The 19,238-nt window shown below is 35.4% G+C and overlaps 1 protein-coding gene across 1 annotated transcript in view; it reads right to left on the bottom strand.

Annotated features, from left to right (window-relative positions):
* OPHN1 (oligophrenin 1) overlaps positions 1-19,238 on the bottom strand; it is a 624,918-nt gene that overhangs the window by 412,347 nt on the left and 193,333 nt on the right. The window contains exon 4 of the mRNA XM_040630677.1: positions 2,905-2,966. Within this exon, the coding sequence (XP_040486611.1) occupies positions 2,905-2,966 (62 nt within the window). The remainder of the gene's footprint in view (positions 1-2,904; positions 2,967-19,238) is intronic.

The raw sequence follows: 19,238 nt of genomic DNA on the forward strand, positions 1-19,238 counted from the left end.
AGTCTCCTACAACACAAATACATACTCTGAGCCATTTCCTCTCTTTGACACTCGATGGTTATTATACTACTTTCTGCCAGAACACAGAGATAGTGATGTAGGAAAAGATCACACCGAAGTTTGACTCTTTTTTTTTCATTTTGTTTTATCCTTAAATCCCTTAGAAGTCTAGCAACTACTCAAAAAAGCCCTTTTAATTAAACATGATCTTTATTCCCCTTTCTGATCACTGCATCCATTTCATAAGCTCTCTAGCAGAAAAGCTACTACCTGCTATCTCAGGGTAGAACCCCCAGCAAAAGTGACACTCTAAACACAGTGAGTTTAGCTAATCACGTTCCTATTGCATGAATCCCAATTAACACTAGATAGGGCATTTAGCAGATTAGAGATGGTACTCGATCCAGCAGTGTAGGATTGTTCATGAATCTTTGATGGTTAGCTAATTACCAAAAGAAGTCATTAAGGATATACTGCTTGAAATAGTATGGGTCTCTTTAGGTCATTCTTCACAGTCCTCAAAGACAGACCTTGCACATTGCTAATAGGATCCCCTTCAGAGTCAGAAAAACACCTAGGAAAGCCAACGTTAATCATACAGGAAGTCTGTTATCAAGACTTTTCAAGGCCAGCTTCTGAGGTAATACAACATCCCGTGGGGTACTATTTAAGAACAGCACAGTTGGAATGCTCTCCCTCAATTCTTTCCTCCATAATTCCTTCCACAATTTAACTTCATTTACAAGAATGGCTAGATATTTGCAATTATCACAGGCTAGAGCTGTGAACTTCTTTCCTGTTCGAAAGCTTCTTTTGGCCTCTTCTTATAGAAGGATCAAAAGCTGTGTAACACCTCCCAGATAATCCATATTGGGCTAAGGAGTCCTTTTACCACAGTTCTAGGAAAAGCAAGAGGTGCAGTCAAGCAATGAATTCCTGCCATGTTGTGAAAGGCCCACATTGAGCCTAACCTTCACAGCATTCCTAGAATTAAATGGGAAATGGGGAGCCTACACTCAATACATGACTGAAGAGTTGTGGGGACAAAGGGGCACAACATAATGAAAGACAGAGGAAAATGAGTCAGTCCTATGGAAAAGAGCCAGCAAGAAGGGTGAGAAAAACAATATCTCAAAAGATGAGTCCTACTTTAATATCTTAGAGCTTTGTAATTGGGTAAATAAAGGAGATCAAGAAACAACTAGGAATGAAGAGAAGTACAGCTGAGCTTTCTAGTGGTATATGAATGAAATGGAGTTGAATGCCTTTGAGATCAACATTGGCAATAGTCCACAAACCCTTCAGGCAGAAGAAAACATTTTGTAGAGTGTAGATTAGCTAGGGTGGCCATCTACCCGACTCCAGAGAAATTACCCATATTGGTCTCTCCTTAATATCCTTAGAAGCAAGTCTCTTAAACTAAGAAAATTCCCAAGTCAAATTTCCATAAGCAGGATCTTGGGAGTAACAAAAGTTAACTACAAACAACACTCGCTTAATAAGTGTTTTTTGCTATGTATAGAACACTTTCTTATTCATTATATCACTTGGCGTTCTTTCAACAACCTTGGGAGGTGGGGATTATTTTCCTCATTATACATATGAAAAAAGAGAGAACAGCAAAAGACCATGAGTCCTTTGAAATCAACAATTAGTGGCACTGCCATTATTAGAACCTAAGTCTCTACTTCCCCTACCTCCAAGTCCTGCCTTCAATCCCACTTCTCTAGGAGCTTAGATGAAATGGTAGCAGTATTCTCAGAAGCCAGTATCACACTGTTGAAAAGGATGAGTAATGACAGATTAAAGAACTCTGACTATTGAATAAATAGACTTAACAAAGCTGAACTGCCTGCAGGAAGTCATCCTATCAAGAAAGGGAAGGTAGACCTCTCATTACCTTCTACAAATGTTCCAACATCACCCTCATAACCCTAATAAAAATAAATATTGACCAACCTAGGTACTTCTACATTTAAGTCCAAATAGGTCTGGGGTAGGGCTGAGGACCTGCATTTCTAACAATTTCCCAGGTGACACTGGTGCTGCAGGTCTAGGGACCATACAAAAAGATTATTTTTAAAGCTGCTAAAATAGAGTTCACACAAAAAATGAAATACCTAGGAATATATCTAATAAAATATGTACAAGATCTATGTAAGGAAACTGCAAAACTCTGATGAGTTTTGAAAGAAATCAAAGAAGCATTAAATAAATGGAAATATAATCCATGTTCATAAATAGGAAGATAATATTTTTAGGATTCCGTTTATCCCAACTTGATCTATAGATTCAATATAATCCTGATCAAAATCCCAGCAATTTATTCTGTGGGTACTGACAAACTGATTCTAAAGTTCTTATCTAACATTAAGTCTTACTAGAAAGCTACAGTAATCAAAACCGATGAAAGGGGTTATGTTAAAATCTCTCTGTACTTTCTACTCAGTGTTTTTGTAAAACTAAAGCTGCTCTAAAAAAACTGCTCTATTATTTTAAGAAATAGACTTACTAAGGAAAAGTCTTCACACAGAATTAAATAAAACAATTCTATGTCAAATATAAATAAAGTCTATATTATTATTTCTATAAGCAGAGAAACAGATAAATAAATGAATAACTTAAACACAATAAGGGCCACAATTTCTTTCGACATGTTCAATAGCCCAGTTTAATGTCCCTTGAAACACTTCTCGCTGATAGGAACAGGAATGGAATTTCCACACTAATTTCTCTCTACCTAATGCTAAACTCCCAGGGCAAAAGCATGAAATAGAATAACCAGATCTATCTCCTAAATATCTTTACTGTTCTAAAGATCCATGAAACAGAAACTGAAATAACAAAGTATCAATCAGCCAATCAGCCAAGATATCACTTCGAGGCCCAGTGTTAGTGACCTACCATCATCATCCTCTCATTTTCTACTTCGTTGAGCAATTCGGCAAATTCCTTGAAGGATTCAGCTAGGACAGAATAAAAGATAAACCAAATTAATCAGAATACTTGATACGGAAGTGGGCAGAGATCTGAGTGATATAAGTTAGGGACCAGTGCTCCAAGCCAGCCTGGACACTAGAGGAAGGCATCAAACCTAAGGCCAATAAGAGAATGTGTTCAGTGTCTGTTGAATGTTTCTTTTCTTTTGTTCTTTCTTTTCTTTTCTTTTTTTCCCCCCAATTCCACTACCCAATAGATTTTTTTCCCTTCAGTTTTATTGAGATATAATTGACATACAACGCTAAGTTTAAGGATATGATTTATTCTCTTGGCAACTTTCAAATATACCACATAGCCATGCTAATTACATTCACCATATTGTACATTACATCCTCAGTTTTTATTTATCTTAAAACTGGAAGTTTGTACCTTTTGATTACTTTCACTCAGTTACCCCAGCCCCCAGAAATCTGATTACTTTTTCTATGAGTTTGTTTTTTAGGTTCCACATATAAGTGAGATCATATAGTATGTCTTTTTTGATTTATTTCACTTAGCATAATACCATAAAGATCCATTCACATTGTCACAAATGGTAGAATATCCTTCTATTTTATGGCTGAATAGTATCCCAGTAGGTATGTACCTGTATATACATATACACACACACATGTATATGTATGTATACCAAATATATACCACAACTTTTTTATCCATTCATCTATCAATGGACACTTGTTTCCATGTCTTGGCTATTATATGTAATGCTGCAATGAACACAAGAGGGAAGATATTTCTTCAACATAGTGGTTTAATTTCCTTTGGATAATTAATTCCCAAGTGTGGAATTGCTGGACCATAAGATAATTCTATTTTTAGTTTTTTGAGGGACCTCCATTCTATTTTCCACAGTAGCTGCACCAATTTACATTCCTACCAAAAGTTACAAAGGTTCCTTTTTCTCCACATCCTCGCCAGCATTTGTCATCTCTTGTCTTTTTGATGAAACCCATTCTAACTGAGGGAATATCTCGTTGTGGTTTTAATTGCATTTCCCTTATGATTAGTGATGTTAAGCAAGTTTCATGTACCTCTTGGCTATTTTAATATCTTCTTTGGAAAAATGTCGATTCAAGTCCTTTCCCCATTTTTAATTGGATTATTTGGGGGTTTTGTTTGTTTGTGTTCCTATTGAGTTGTCACAGTTGTTTATATGTTTTGGTATTAACCACTTACCAGATAGATGATTCGCAAATATTTTCTCCCATTCCATAGGTTACCTTTTGATTTTGTTGATTGTTTCTTTGTGCACAAGAATTTTAGTTTGATGTAGTCCCTCTTGTTGATTTTTATGTTGTTACTTGTCCTTTGCTGTCATATCAAAAAAATTTCCAAGACCATATCAAGAAGCTTTTTCTCTATGTTTTCTTCTAGGAAATTTATGGTTTCAGGTCTTACATTTAAGTCTGATCCACTTCAAGTTAACTTTAAGATTGGAATCTACTATCATTATTCTACATGTGAATATCTAGCTTTCCCAGCACCAGACTGTCTTTTCCCTACTGTATAATCGTGTCTCCTTTATCTTAGATTAACTGACTACATAAGCCTGGGTTTATTTCAGTGCTCACTACTGTTCCACTGATCTGTATATCTGTTTTTGTGCCAGTACCATACGGTTTTGATTACTACATCTTTGCAGTATAATTTGAAATCAGGGAGCATAAATGCCTCTAGCTTTGCTCTTCTTTCTCAAGACTGCTTTGACTATTTGAGGTCTTTTGTGGTTTCACACAAATTTTAAGATTATTTGTTCTAGTCTGTGAAAGATGCTGATGGTATTTTGAGAGGGATTGCATTCAATTTGTAGATTGCCTTCGGTAGTATGGACATTTTAAAATATTAATTCTTCCAATCCATGAAAACTATATCTTTCCATTTATTTGTGTAGTCTTCAATTTCTTTCATCAATGCCTTATAGTTTTCAGAGTATGTCTTTCACCATCTTGGTTAAATTTACTCCTAAATATTTAGGTTATGATGCTCTTATAAATAAAATCATTTTGTTTATTTCTTTTTCAGATAATTTTTTTGTTTTTTTCCTTTAACTTTTTATCCCCTTCACCCATTTCTTTCACCCCTTGCCCCACATTTTCATGGTGAAGTCTTTAGGACTTTCTCTATATAAAATCAAACAGAATTTTCGCATCCATATTCATCAGGGATATCAGTCCGTAATTCTCCTTTTTCATGGGGTCTTTGCCTGGATTGGGGATCAAGGTAATACTGGCCTCATAGAATGAGTTTGGTAGTTTTCCTTCTGTTTCTATTTTTTTGAAACAGCTTCAGGAGAATAGGTATTATTTCTTCATTGAATGTTTGGTAGAATTCCCCGGGGAATCCGTCAGGCCCTGGACTCTTGTATTTGGGGAGGTTTTTGATCACTGCTTCAATCTCTTCATAATTAATCGGTCTGTTTAAACAATCAATTTCTTCCTGTTTCAGTCTTGGTACGTTATAGGTTTCCAGGAAGGCATCCATTTCTTCCAGGTTGTTTAATTTATTGGCATAAAGTTGTTGATCCTTCCTATTTCATTGGTGTTGTTCGTGATCTCTCCCCTTTCATTCATAATTTTATTAATTTGGGTCCTTTCTCTATTCTTTTGAGTAAGGCTGGCCAGTGGCTTATCGATCTTATTTATTCTTTCAAAGAACCAGCTTCTAGTTTTCTTGATCTGTTCAACCGTGCGCCTGGTTTCTTTCTTTTTTTTCCATAATAATATTTTTATTATATTATGATATTCACCATACAGTACATCCCTGTTTTTTTATGTAAAGTTCGATGATTCATTAGTTGCGTATAACACCCACTGCACCATGCAATATGTGCCCTCCTTACTACGCATCACCAGCCTATCCTATTCCCCCACTCCACTCCTCTCTGAAGCCCTCAGTTTGTTTTTCAGAGTCCATAGTCTCTCATGGTTCATTCACCCTTCTGGTTACCCCCCCCTTTCATTATCCCTTTCTTCTCCTACCAATCTTCCAAGTTCTTATGTTCCATAGATGAGAGAAACCATATGATAATTGTCTTTCTCTGCTTGACTTATTTCACTTAGCATTATCTCCTCCAGTGCCGCCTCGTGCTCCTGGTTTCTAATTCATTGATCTCTGTTCTAATCTTGATCAACTACTACACTACAAAGCTGTGATCACAAAGACAGCATGGTACTGGCACAAAAACAGACACATAGACCAATGGAACAGAATAGAGAACCCAGAAAGGGACCCTCGGCTCTATGGGCAACTAATCTTTGACAAAGCAGGAAAAAACATCCAGTGGAAAAAAGACAGTCTCTTCAATAATAGGTGCTGGGAAAATTGGACAGCTACATGCAAAAGAATGAAACTTGACCACTCTCTCACATCATACACAAAGATAAACTCCAAATGGATGAAAGACCTTGATGTGAGACAGGAAGCCATCAAAATCCTAGAGGAGAGCATAGGCAGCAACCTCTACGACATCGGCCACAGCAACCTTTCTCATGACACATCTCCAAAGGCAAGAGAAACAAAACCGAAAATGAACTTGTGGGACTTCGTCAAGATAAAAAGCTTCTGCACAGCCAAGGAAACAGTCAAAAAAACTAAGAGGCAGCCCACAGAATGGGAGAAGATATTTGCAAATGATGCTACAGATAAAAGACTGGCATCCAAGATCTACAAAGAACTTCTCAAACTCAATACCCAAGAAACAAATAATCAAAACAAAAAATGGACAGAAGATATGAACAGACACTTTTCCAATGAAGACATACCAATGGCTAACAGACACATGAATATATGTTCAAAATCATTAGCCATCAGGGAAATTCAAATAAAAACCACACTGAGATACCACCTTACGCCAGTTAGAATGGCAAAAATGGACAAGGCAAGAAACAACAAATGTTGGAGAGGATGTGGAGAAAGGGGATCCCTCTTACACTGTTGGTGGGTATGGAAGTTGGTACAGCCACTTTAGAAAACAGTGTGAAGGTCCCTGAAAAAGTTAAAAATAGAGCTACCCTATGACCCAGCAATTGCACTACTAGGTATTTACCCCAAAGATACAGACGTAGTGAAGAGAAGGGCCATATGCACCCCAATGCTCATAGCAGCATTGTCCACAATAGCTAAATTGTGGAAGGAGCCGAGATGCCCTTCAACAGACGAATGGATAAAGAAGATGTGGGCCATATATACAATGGAATATTACTCAGCCATCAGAAAGAATGATTACCCAACATTTGCAGCAACATGGACGGGACTGGAGGAGATTATGCTAAGTGAAATAAGTCAAGCAGAGAAAGACAATTTTCATACGGTTTCACTCATTTATGGAACATAAGGAATAGCAGTGAGATCATCAGGAGAAGGAAGGGAAAAATGAAGAGAAGGGAAATCAGAGGGGGAGATGAACCATGAGAGACTATGGACTCTGGGAAACAAACTGAGGGTTTCAGAGGGGAGGGAGATGGGGGGGATGGGCTAGCCCGGTGAGGGGTATTAAGGAGGGCACGTATTGCATGGAGCACTGGGTGTTATATGCAAACAATGAATCATGGAACACTACATCAAAACTAAGGTATGGTGACTAACATAATAAAAAAATATTATTTAAAAAATAAATAAATACAAAAAAATGAAACAGAGATAATTCTACCAGTTTCTTTCCAATTCTGACGCCTTTTATTTCTTTTTCTTACCTAATTAATCTGGCTAGGAATTCCAGTACAATGCTAAGTAGCAGTCGTGAGTGGGCACATTAGTCTTGTTCTTGATTTTAGAAAGAAAGCTTTGGAACTTTCACCACTGAGTAGGATCTTAGCTATGGGTTGTCACATATTGCCTCAGTTATGTTGAGGTACATTCCTTCTATACCTAATTTGTTGAGCGTTTTTATCATGAACAGATGTTAAATTTTGTCAAATGTGTTTATTTACTTATTATTTTTATTGATGGTTAATCATAATATAATTAGTTTATATTTGTTTTGTTTGCATTAGCATTATGAAAGATTCATTTCAGGATACCTTTAATTACTGGAGTGTCCTAACATATTTAAAACATAAAGATTTCATTTGTAAAAATTTCCAAACTTTCCAACTTTCCAAAAAACGTCTATTTTGTTGAGTAAGGTACTCCTATAGTCCTGACTTATGATTGAACTATAACAAGTAGATGATGCCTTTATTTAGTCTTGATGACCTAAGTCCAGCATTTAGGTCCTACAGTGCAGTTATTTTGAAACTAATCTCTTTACCCCACCATTTTAAACATATTATTTCATTATTTCCTTTTACTTTATTTTCATCATAAGTGTATTCTTTAATCCCAAGACTTATTTCACCAACCCCTCCACACTCCTCCCTCTGGTAACCATCAGTTTGTTCTCTATAATTAATAGTTTGTTTCTTGGTTTCTCTCTTTCTCTCTCTCTTCTTGGTTTCTCTCTCTCTCTCTCTCTCTCTTTTTCCTTTGCTTGTTTTCTTTCTTAAAATTCCACACATATGAGTGAGATCATATGGTATTTGTCTTTATCTGACTTATTTCACTTAGCAATATACTCTCTAGCTCGACCCATGTCATTGCAATTGGCAAGATTTTCTTCTTTTTTTGACTGAATAATATCCCATTTTAGATAGATAGATAGATAGATAAATAGATAGATAGATATAAAATATTAATACACATACACACCATATCTTCTTTATCCATTCATCTATCAATGGACACTTGGGCTGCTTCCGTAATTTGGCTATGGTAAATAATGCTGCTATAAACATAGGGGGGCATATAACCCTTTGAATTAGTGTTTTTGTATTTTAAGTGTAGACATCCAGTAGTGCAATTACTGGATTACAGGGTAGTTCTATTTTTAATTTTTTGAGGCACCTCCATACTGTTCTCTACAGTGGTTGTACCAATTTGCTTTCCCACCAACAGTGCAAGAGTATTCCTCTTTCTCCACACCTTCATAAACACTTATTTTTCTTGTGTTTTTTTTTTTTTATTTTAGCCATTCTGACAGGAGTGAGGTGATATCTCATTGTAGTTTTGATTTGCATTTTCATGATAATGACGGATGTTGAGCAAATGTTCACATGTTTGTTGGCCATATTTATGTCTTCTTCGGAAAAATATCTGTCCATGTCTTCTGCCCATTTTTGATTGGATTATTTGTTCTTTGGGAATTGAGCTGTAGAAGTTCTTTATATATTTTGCATACTAACCATTTATTGGATATGCTGTTTGCAAATATCCTCTCCCATTTGGTGGGTTGCCTTTAGTTTTGTTGATTATTTCCTTTGCTGTGCAGAAACTTATTTTAATGTAGTCTCAACAGTTTATTTTTGCTTTTATCTACGTTGCTTCAGGAGACATATCTAGAAAAACATTGCTACAGCTGATGTCAGAGACATTGCTGTCTGTGCTCTCTTTAATGGTTTTTATGGTTTCAGGTCTTACATTAGGTCTTTAATCTAATTTGAATTTATTTTTGTGTTTGGTGAAAGAAAGTAGTCCAGTTTCATTCTTTTGCATATTCCTGTCCAGTTTTCCCAAACACAATTTGTTGATAACACTGTCTTTTCTATGATTGGATATTCTTTCCTCTTTTGTCAAAGATTAACTGACCATATAATAATGGGTTAATTTCTGGGTTTTCTGTTCTGCTCCATTGACCTATGTGTCTATTTTTATGCCAGTATCATACTGTTTTGATTATTATAGCTTTGTAATATAACTTGAAATCTGAAATTTCAATACCTCCAGTTTTATTTTTCTTTTTCAAGACTGCTTTGGCTGTTTGAGGTCTTTTGTGATTCAATTCCATACAAATTTTAAGATCGTTTGTTCTAGCTCTGTGAAAAATGGTGTTGGTATTTTGATAAGGATTGCATTAAATCTGTAGGTTGCTTTCTGTAGTATAGACATTTTAACAATATTTGTTCTTCAAACCCATCAGCATGAAATGTATTTCCATTCATTTCTGTTGTTTTCAATTTCTTTCATCAGTGTTTTATGGTTTTCAGAATATAGGTCTTTCACCTCTTTGGTTACGTTTATGCCTTGATATTTTATTGTTTTTGGTGCAACCGTGAATGGGATTGATTCCTTCATTTCTCTTTCTGTTGTTTCATTACTAATGTATAGGAACGCAACAGATTTCTGTCCATTGATTTTTTATCCTGCAACTTTACTGAATTCCTTTATCAGTTTTAGTAGTTTTTTGGTGGAGTCTTTGGGGTCTTCGATATTGAGTATCATGTCATCTGAAAATAGTGACATTTTCACTTCTTCCTTACCAATTTGGATGCCTTTTATTTCCTTATGTTGTCTAATTGCTGTGGCTAGGACTTCAGTACCATGTTGAATAAAAGTGGCGAGTGGACATCCTTGTCTTCTTCCTGACCTTAGGGGAAACGTTCTCAGTTTTTCGCCATCGAGTGTGATATTGGTTGTGTGTTTTTCACATAAGGCCTTTATTATGTTGAGGTATGTTCCCTCTAGACCTACCTTGCAAAGGGATTTTATCATGAATGGATATTGTACTCTGTCAAATGCTTTTTCTGTATCTATTGAAATGATCATATGGTTCATATCCTTTCTCTTATTGATGTGATGTATAACATTGATTGTTTTACAAATATTGAACTACTTTGCATCCCAGAAATAAATCCCACTTAATCATGGTGTGTGATTTTTTAATACATTGTTTGATTTGGTTTGATAATATTTTGTTGAGGATTTTTGCATCTATATTCATGAGAGATATTGGCCTATAGTTTTCTTTTTTATGGTATCTTTATCTGGTTTTGGTATCAGGGTGATACTGGCCTCATAGAATGAAGTCTTCCTTCCTCTTGCATTTCTTGGAATAGTTTGAGAAGAACAGGCCTTAACTCTTCTTTAAATATTAGATAGAATTAGCCTATGAATTCTGGTCCTGGCCTTTTGCTTTTGAGAGTTGTCACATGTTTTTTCTGCATCAGTTGAGATGATCATTGATTTCTACCTTTCATTCTATTAATCTAATATATCAGATTTATTGATCTGCATTTGTTGAACCATCTTTGTACCCCAGGGATGAATCCTACTTGATCCTGGTATATGCTCCTTCCAATGTGCTTCTGAATTCTGTTTTCTAATATTTTGTTGAGAATTTTTACATCTGTATTCATCAGGAATATTGGCCTGTGGTTTTCCATGAGTTCTTTCATAGCTAATATTTAATTTAATCCTCACAGGCATCCTTAGGAGTAGCTAGGACTCCTCTCACTTCATAGGCAAGAAAAATGATTAGGGGAGGGGCAACGGGTTTGCTGTATTAAAAAAAAAAAAAGAAGAGCTAAAATCTTGAGACCTGAGTTTGAATCCCTGCTCCACTACTTACCAACCTAGACAAATTTCTCAATTTAGCCCTTCCTTGCCTCAATTTCTCCATCTGTAAAATGAGGATATTAGTCATTCTTACATCCAAGTAGTTATGGAGATAAAATTGAATAATGAGTTGCCAACAGATTTTATAAAGATTGAGTGTTTTTTCTTGTTTTTAGAAGTACTATGGCTGAGTAAAAAGAACATTTGACTTACTAGCTGTGACCTTTGACAAGTTACTCAAATTCTGTGAGACCAACTTTCCTTGCCTAGAAATAATAATTCCTATCTCGCAGAGTTATTTGATGATTAAACAAGATAACATCAAGCATAGCTCCCAGAACACATGATAATGATTCAATAAACATTAGTTCTGTTCCTTCTTTGATTTAAGGCAGTGATATTTGACACTGGCTACACATTAGAATCATCTGGGTAGCTGAGATACTAATGCCACCCCCCTTCCCATTTAGGTCCAGATTCACTTGCTAAGTGTCAGATAGCTTGATTGGTACAATACAACTGCACTGGTGAACACTCAGAGGCTGAGTCAGAAAATAAAGCTTAACTACCTGAGAGTATATTCTTACACTGAAATAAAATAAAAATGAATGAACAAAACAAAGTAACAATAATAAAACTATGTCGTGTAGTACAGAGAGCAGTAAGACCCAGGTACTCTTTTGTTTCTATTTTGTGTTCTTATTATCATGTTTAACTACCAGCCTTCTGTCCTAATTTTATCAGAATTTGGACATTAGCTCCAAAAACAACAAGGTAAACATCTTGTTCCACAATAACAGAAGGAACTCAGATGGTCTTATCCAACTCTTCATGCAATGCTTCAAACCCTGAGGAACTATCCAATCTCTGCTGACATACTTACAGTGACAGTAGTGATGCCCAACTTGTCTTATTGTGCCCAGGACTGTCACAGTTATGAAACTGGAAGCCCTTTATTCCATGAAAATCCCAAGTCCTAGTTTGCCCAGTACTGTAAGTCTCCTAAATGACAGGGCTCACTCTCTCCTAAGGCAGGCCATTCCTTGCTTTCATGATGTCTTTATTTAAATCTCCTTCCTTTAAATATTAAGATAAATTTCATCTCCCTGCGTTCTAGTTTTGTTTTTCCTCAGGTTCCTGAAGAGTTTTTGTGGGATTATAGATAAGAAAGGCATGTAACATAAGAGAAATATCTATTATTAGGGCGATAGATAAAGAGGATTCTATTTTAGGGGACAGCTTAGTGAAATAAAAAGAGCATGACTTTGAGAGAGAGAGAAAGAGCTGGGCTTGCAGCCACATTTTATCATCTTCTTGCTGTACAACTTTTGATAAGTGAGCTTAACTGATTTTCAGTTGCCTCACTTGTCAAAGAGGCATAATATATCTATCCGAGCATGTTGTTTTAAAAACTAAATCAAGGACTTCTAGTACTATGTTGAATAATAATGGCGAGAGTGGGCATCCTTGTCATGTTCCTGATCTTAAGGGAAAGGCTTCCAGCTATATTTGCTGTAACATGGATGGGACTGGAGGAGATAATGCTAAGTGAAATAAGTCAAGCAGAGAAAGACAATTATCATATGGTTTCACTCATTTGTGGAACATAAGTAGGAAGATCCATAGGAGAAGAAAGGGAAGAAGAAAGGGGGGGTAAACAGAAGGGGGAATGAACGATGAGAGACTATGGACTCTGGGAAACAAACTGAGGGCTTCAGAGGGGAGGGAGGTGGGGGAATGGGATTGGCTAGTGACGGGTAGTAAGGAGAGCACGTATTGCATGGTGCACTGGGTGTTATACGCAAGTAATGAATCATGGAACTTTACATCAAAAACTAGGGATGTACTGTATGGTGACTAACATAATATAATAAAAAATATTATTATTAAAAAAACTAAATCAGAAAATAAATGTAAAATGCCAACACATAGTAGGCAATAAACCTTACACTTCTCCCCCATCCCAACTCTCTACTCTTCTACTGTCAGTTCTGCCACCTACTGGCAGGGTGACTGGGCAAGTAACTTCTTCCCGGACTTCATGGTCTTCACATGTAAAAAGAAAGATGAGTTAAATCGTCTTTAGTGTCCCTTCAATTTCTGGTAACTATTATTTTAAAGTTCACAACTTCTCACTAGAAACAGAAAGTATATTCTCAAATGGTATCTGAATTAAAGAAAACATACTGAAAGCCTAGAAAATAAACATAGTCATATTAATATTTTTTAATCAAAAATAGATTTCCCTTCCCAAGAGAATGGGACAACTAATCCAGAACTCCTAGTACCAAAGAAGATAAGTTCTGGGTCAATCCAGGACACCAGACAATGACATTCTTTTCTTCTGAGGATCAAGTTGCTCCACATACCCAGGGAGGTCACCTTCGGAAACACTGCAAATTAAAAGCTCAAGCTCAACATAAAGAAAAAAAAATACCTTAATCAGGAAGAGCAAATAGGAAAAAAATGGAAATGGTCTCTGACCTCCTGTCCCCAAATACTGTATGCTACTGTGAAAATCAATAAAGGGAAACCTAACTAAAGTGAACTCAGGATGCTAGGAGGAAGGGCTGGAAGGGGGAAGGCATAACACTCAATGTCAATTAAGGGACGAATCATGAATTACACACCCCTAAGAGAAGAATCCTCAGCAGAAAAGAATCATGAATTAAAGGCCTCAACAGGGAAAGATGTACATTGCATCTCCTACAGATATCAACTACCCCTGCAACTCAGACAAGGAGAAACAATCATCACCCTAAACTCTTGATTTTTTCCAGTGGACTTTAACAACCCCTCTCAGTTTCCTTCTTCTCCATAAAATAATGTTTCTTTCATTTGCTTATTGAACTTGCCTATGGTTTTGCCATAACTTCTTTGTGCCGAATTGTAATTATCTCTTATTCCCAAATAAACCCATTTTTGCTGGTAAAATAACTGACTGTTTCATTTTTAAGATTAACACTACAAAAGGAGTCAGGGAGATTTTTTTCTTATTCTAGCATTTTTCCAGGCAAGATCGGTGTGCCTCTAAAAGAAATGAGATGCATATCATATTGGAACATTTAAAGGAAAAGGTAAATTTCCTGAAACATAAATGGATAAAGCCCTTTGGCTGACAGCTTAATACTCACAATAACTTTATTAGGGATATGTAATTATCCCTAAACCGAACATGAGAATACGAAGGCTCACAGAAGCTAAGCAACTTGTTCAAGGTCACAAAGGAAGTAAATGACAATCCTACATATCAAATTCCGACCTGTCTTGCTGCCAGAGCTAAGGTTTTTCTACTGTCACACTGCCCACAGCTCTCCAGGTAGAGATAAGCGAAGATTCGGTTACTAAACACCATCTGAATAGATTATAAAACAGAGATGGGGGAAGCTACTACTACCAGCAGGTAGATTTTTTAAATTATTCAGGCTTCATTCATGGGGGAAAAAATGTGTGTACTCTAGATGTTTCATATACGTATTATATATATATATATATATATATATTAAATGAAATCATACAGTATGTGGTCTTTTGTGACTTTCTTCCACTTAGCATAATACTTTCAAAGTTATTCTATGTTGTACGATCAATATTTCTTTTTTATTACTACATAATGTTCCATTGTATGGCTGTATCACATTTGTTTGACCATTCATCAATTGAGGAACACATGTTAGCATTTATTGGTTATTGGTTATTATTTATACCCATGAACATGTGTGTACATATTTTGTGTGGATATTTTCCATTACCTTTGTATACACCTAGGTATGGAATTGCTGAATCATATGGTAACTGTATGTTTAACTTTTTGAAGAACTGCCAAAACTGTTTTCAAAATCATCTACACAATTTTATATGAACAAAAGCAAAGTGTGAGAGTTCCAATTTCTCCACCTCCGTGCCAATATTTGTTATTACCTGTCTTTGCGTTACCCACAATCCTAGAGCGTTTGAACTGGTATCTCATTGTGGTTTTGTTTTAACCTAATTGATAATGGTATTGAGAATCTTTGCATGTACTTATTGGCCATTTAATTATCTTCTTTGAATAAATGTTTATTCCATTATTTTGCCCATTTTTAAATTAGGCTACTTGTCTTTATTATAGAATTGTAAGAGTACTGTATATACTCTGGACAAAAGTCCCTTATCAGACATAATTTGCAGAATTTTCTTGCCTTTTATGGGTTTCCTTCACTTTCATTATAGTCTCCTTTAAAGAGTAAAGGTTTAAAATTTTGTTAAAATCCAATTTACCTACTTTTTCTTTTATTGCTTGTACTTTTCGTGGTCTTATGTAAGAAACCACTGCTCAGTCAAGGTTGTGAATATCTTTATTTTTTCTTCTAAGAGATTCATAGTATTAGCTTTTACATAAGGTAAAGGTCCAACTTCATTTTTTCACACATGTCTATTCAGTTATCCTAGCACCATTTATCAAAAAGACTATTCTTTCCCCCAATTAATGATCTTGGCAGTCTTGTCAAAAACCAATTGACCATAAAAAGGGGATTATTTCTGGACTCTTAGTTTTATTCCACTGATCTCTTTTTCTATTTTTATGCCAGTACCATGCATTTGTGATAACAATTCCTTTGAATGAATTCTGAAACAAGGAAGTATGTGTCCTCCAACATTGTTCTTTTTCAAGATTGTTTGGCTATTCTAGGTCCCTTGAATTTCCATATGAATTTTAGTATCACCTTGACAATTTCTGAAAAAATAGCAGCTGAGATTTTGATAGGTACTACACTGAATGTGTAGATGGATATGGGGATTACTGACAATTTAACAATATTAAGTTTTCTGACACATGAACATGAGGGTACCTTTGGTTTTTGTATCCGGGTAATGCTGGCCCTATAGAATGAGTTGGTAGGATATTTTTTTTAAATTAAAACTTCAATCTCTTTATTTGTTATAGGTCCAGTAACATTTTCTATTTCATTAGTTTTAGTAGTTTGTATCTTTCAGGGAATTTGTTGATTTCACTAAGATTATCTAATTTGTAGGCAAATAAATGTTTATATTATTTCCTCATAATCAGCCTTGCTTCTGTAAGGTCAATAGCAATGGCCCCTATTTCATTACTGATTTTAGTAATTTAGTAATGCTCTTGGTCAGTCTAACTAAGGGTTTGTCAATATTGTTTAACTTTTCAATAAGCAAATGTTTGGTTTTGTTGTTACCTCTATTGTTTTTCTATTCTCTATTTCCTTAATTTCTTCTCTATTATTTTCTTCATTCTATTTGTTTTGGACTCACGTTGCTCCTCTTTTTTCAGTGGCCTAAGGTAGAACCTTAGGTTATTGATTTGAGATCTTTGTTCTTTCTTAATGTAGGAAATTTGAAGGTACAAATTTCTCTCCAGTCATTGCTTTAGCTGTATTCCATACACTTTAGTAAACTGTTTTTGTTGTTATTAATTGTAAAGTATTTTACATTTCCTTTGTGATTACCTCTAAATTTAATCCATTGATTATTTGAGAGTATGCTGTTTAATTTCCACATATTTATGACTTTTTCAACCTTCTGTTATTAATTTCTTAATTCATTCCATTGTATTCACCAAACATATTTTGTATGATTTTGATTGTTTTAAATTTATTGAAGCTTGTTTTATGGCCTAACCCGTGGTCTCTTGGAGAATATTCCACATGCACATGAAAAAATATATATTCTACTATTCTTGGGTAGAGTGTTTTGAAAACGTCTGTTAGGTATAGTTGATTCATGGTATTGTTCAAGTCTTCTATTCCCTTGCTTCCAAATCTGATTGTAATATGTTTAAGCATGCATTTACAAGTTTTCCTTCCCTTGAGTTTGTTGAACTTGTTGGATGAGCAGATTAAAGTTTTTCATCAAATTTGGCAAGTTTTTGGCCTTCGTTTCTTCAAATACCTGTCCTGCCTTTTCTATCTATTCTCTTCTTCTGAGACTACCAATATGTATATTCTATTATGGGTCACTGAAGTTCTGTTCATTTTTTAATTTATTTTTCCCTCAGATTGAATAATCTCAATTCAATTGTCTTTATATTTAATTCTATCTTCTTCTAGTACAAATTTGAGGTGAAGCCCCTGTTGTGAAATTTTCATTTCAGTTATATTTTTCAACTGCACAATTTTAAGTAATTCATTCTTTTTTATTAAACAAATAAATCACAATTTTATTCACATATAAGTACGTTTATTATATTTAAAATAGCTCTTTGAAAGTCTTTTTCTAGGAAGTCCAATGACTTATCTTCCTCAAGGACAGTTTCTATTAATTGTGGGTTTTTTTCCTTGTTTATGGGACATTTTCTTATTTCTTTACATGTCTCATAATTTTTGTTGAAAAGAGAACATTTTAAACTACATAATGTGACAACTTTGGAAATCAAAACCACCCCAGGTTTGTAGTTCTTACTGCTGTTTGTTTAGTGACTAATTCTATAAAGTCTATATTCTTTATCATATGAAGCCATCAACATCTCTGGTCAGGTAGCTTAGTGGTCAGCTAATGACTAGACAGAGACTTATTTAAATGCTTTGAACCATTAAGTCTCCCAGACTTCGCTAAAAGGCTCTTGTGTGTGTTGGTGAGTGCCTTCAACACTCAGCCAGATAGTTTACAACTCTCTTAGTCTTCCCGCCCAGAGCTTCAAATTCAGCCAGAAGTAAGAGAATAGAGCCTTCTGAAGTCTTTTCTAGACAGGCACAAAACGTGCATATGAGAAAAGCCCTGCACATGTACCTGGATCTTCTATATTTCTAGGAATATGTTGCAACTTTTCAAAGCTCTCTATGGATACCTCATTCTCCAGTTTTTCTTTTGTAAGTTTATTGTTTGGCTTCTTGTTTGCTATCACACTTCATGCAGCCTAAGAAAGCTGCAGAACTAAACAATTACTAGCAATTAATTGCTTTGACAAATGCTCTGAGGAAAAACCCACTGGTAGTAAGCCAACTCTGAGTCAATTCAAATACAGAAAACCCTGTAAGTTATGTTTTTCAGCTTTAGGGGAGCTTCAATCTCATTCTGCCCTCTCCACTGGCTGTTAAAATGGTGGTTTTCACAGCTGCCATAACTATCCAGCTGTTAGTTTTCAAAGCTACTGTGGAGTGTAGAAAATAGGGCAATACACCACAAAGCTCACTGATCTTTTAATTATTCAGCTGTTTTTCTTGTTTTGCTTGACACCTTATATTATTTCAAATTTTGGTTAATTTCCAGAGTTCTTAAAAAGTTGATTTTGGAAATGTTTGTCATTGTTTTTATTGCTTTTATGAAAGAGCAGCTTTTCAGACGTCATTTCTCAACCATTCCCACTGAGGTAACCTGGTCAGAGATTTTTTATCATTATTTTCAATTAACAAGAATTCTGTGATTGTTGAATCAATTTAAAATTCAGTGACTGAATCAAGGAAAACCATTTGTTCAACTGCTGGCCTCTAAAACACCTTGTAAGTTTATTAGGTGACCAGAAGACTTTAAAAGGCCACCAAGGTATATGTCAACAAGAAAAAGTAAAGATATTTTTTGCATTCTGGTCACCTACTATAGAAAAGGCTCAGACTTTTACATATTAACTATTTTAGTCCAACTACCTTGACTGAATCATAAGGAGACTAGAGTCCAAAGATGGGAACTGTCAAGGTCACACAGCTGCACAGTCAGAGGGATCATGAATCCAATGTTCTGTCTAACCACTGTAAGATAATAATGTGACTCCTGTCACAAAGTATCCATGTCACATATTTTTCTCTGTCTAATTGCCCCCTCAAATAATGTTTTCAGTTCTTCAAAAGGTCTCATATTCACTATTCTTTGCTCGTGTCTATAGTGAGTTGAAGAGCTAAAACAGGAGGTTTGGGCAATGGTTA

This window comes from Ursus maritimus (assembly GCF_017311325.1).
Source record: "Ursus maritimus isolate PB19 chromosome X unlocalized genomic scaffold, ASM1731132v1 scaffold_X1, whole genome shotgun sequence".
Classification (NCBI taxonomy): Eukaryota; Metazoa; Chordata; class Mammalia; order Carnivora; family Ursidae; genus Ursus; species Ursus maritimus.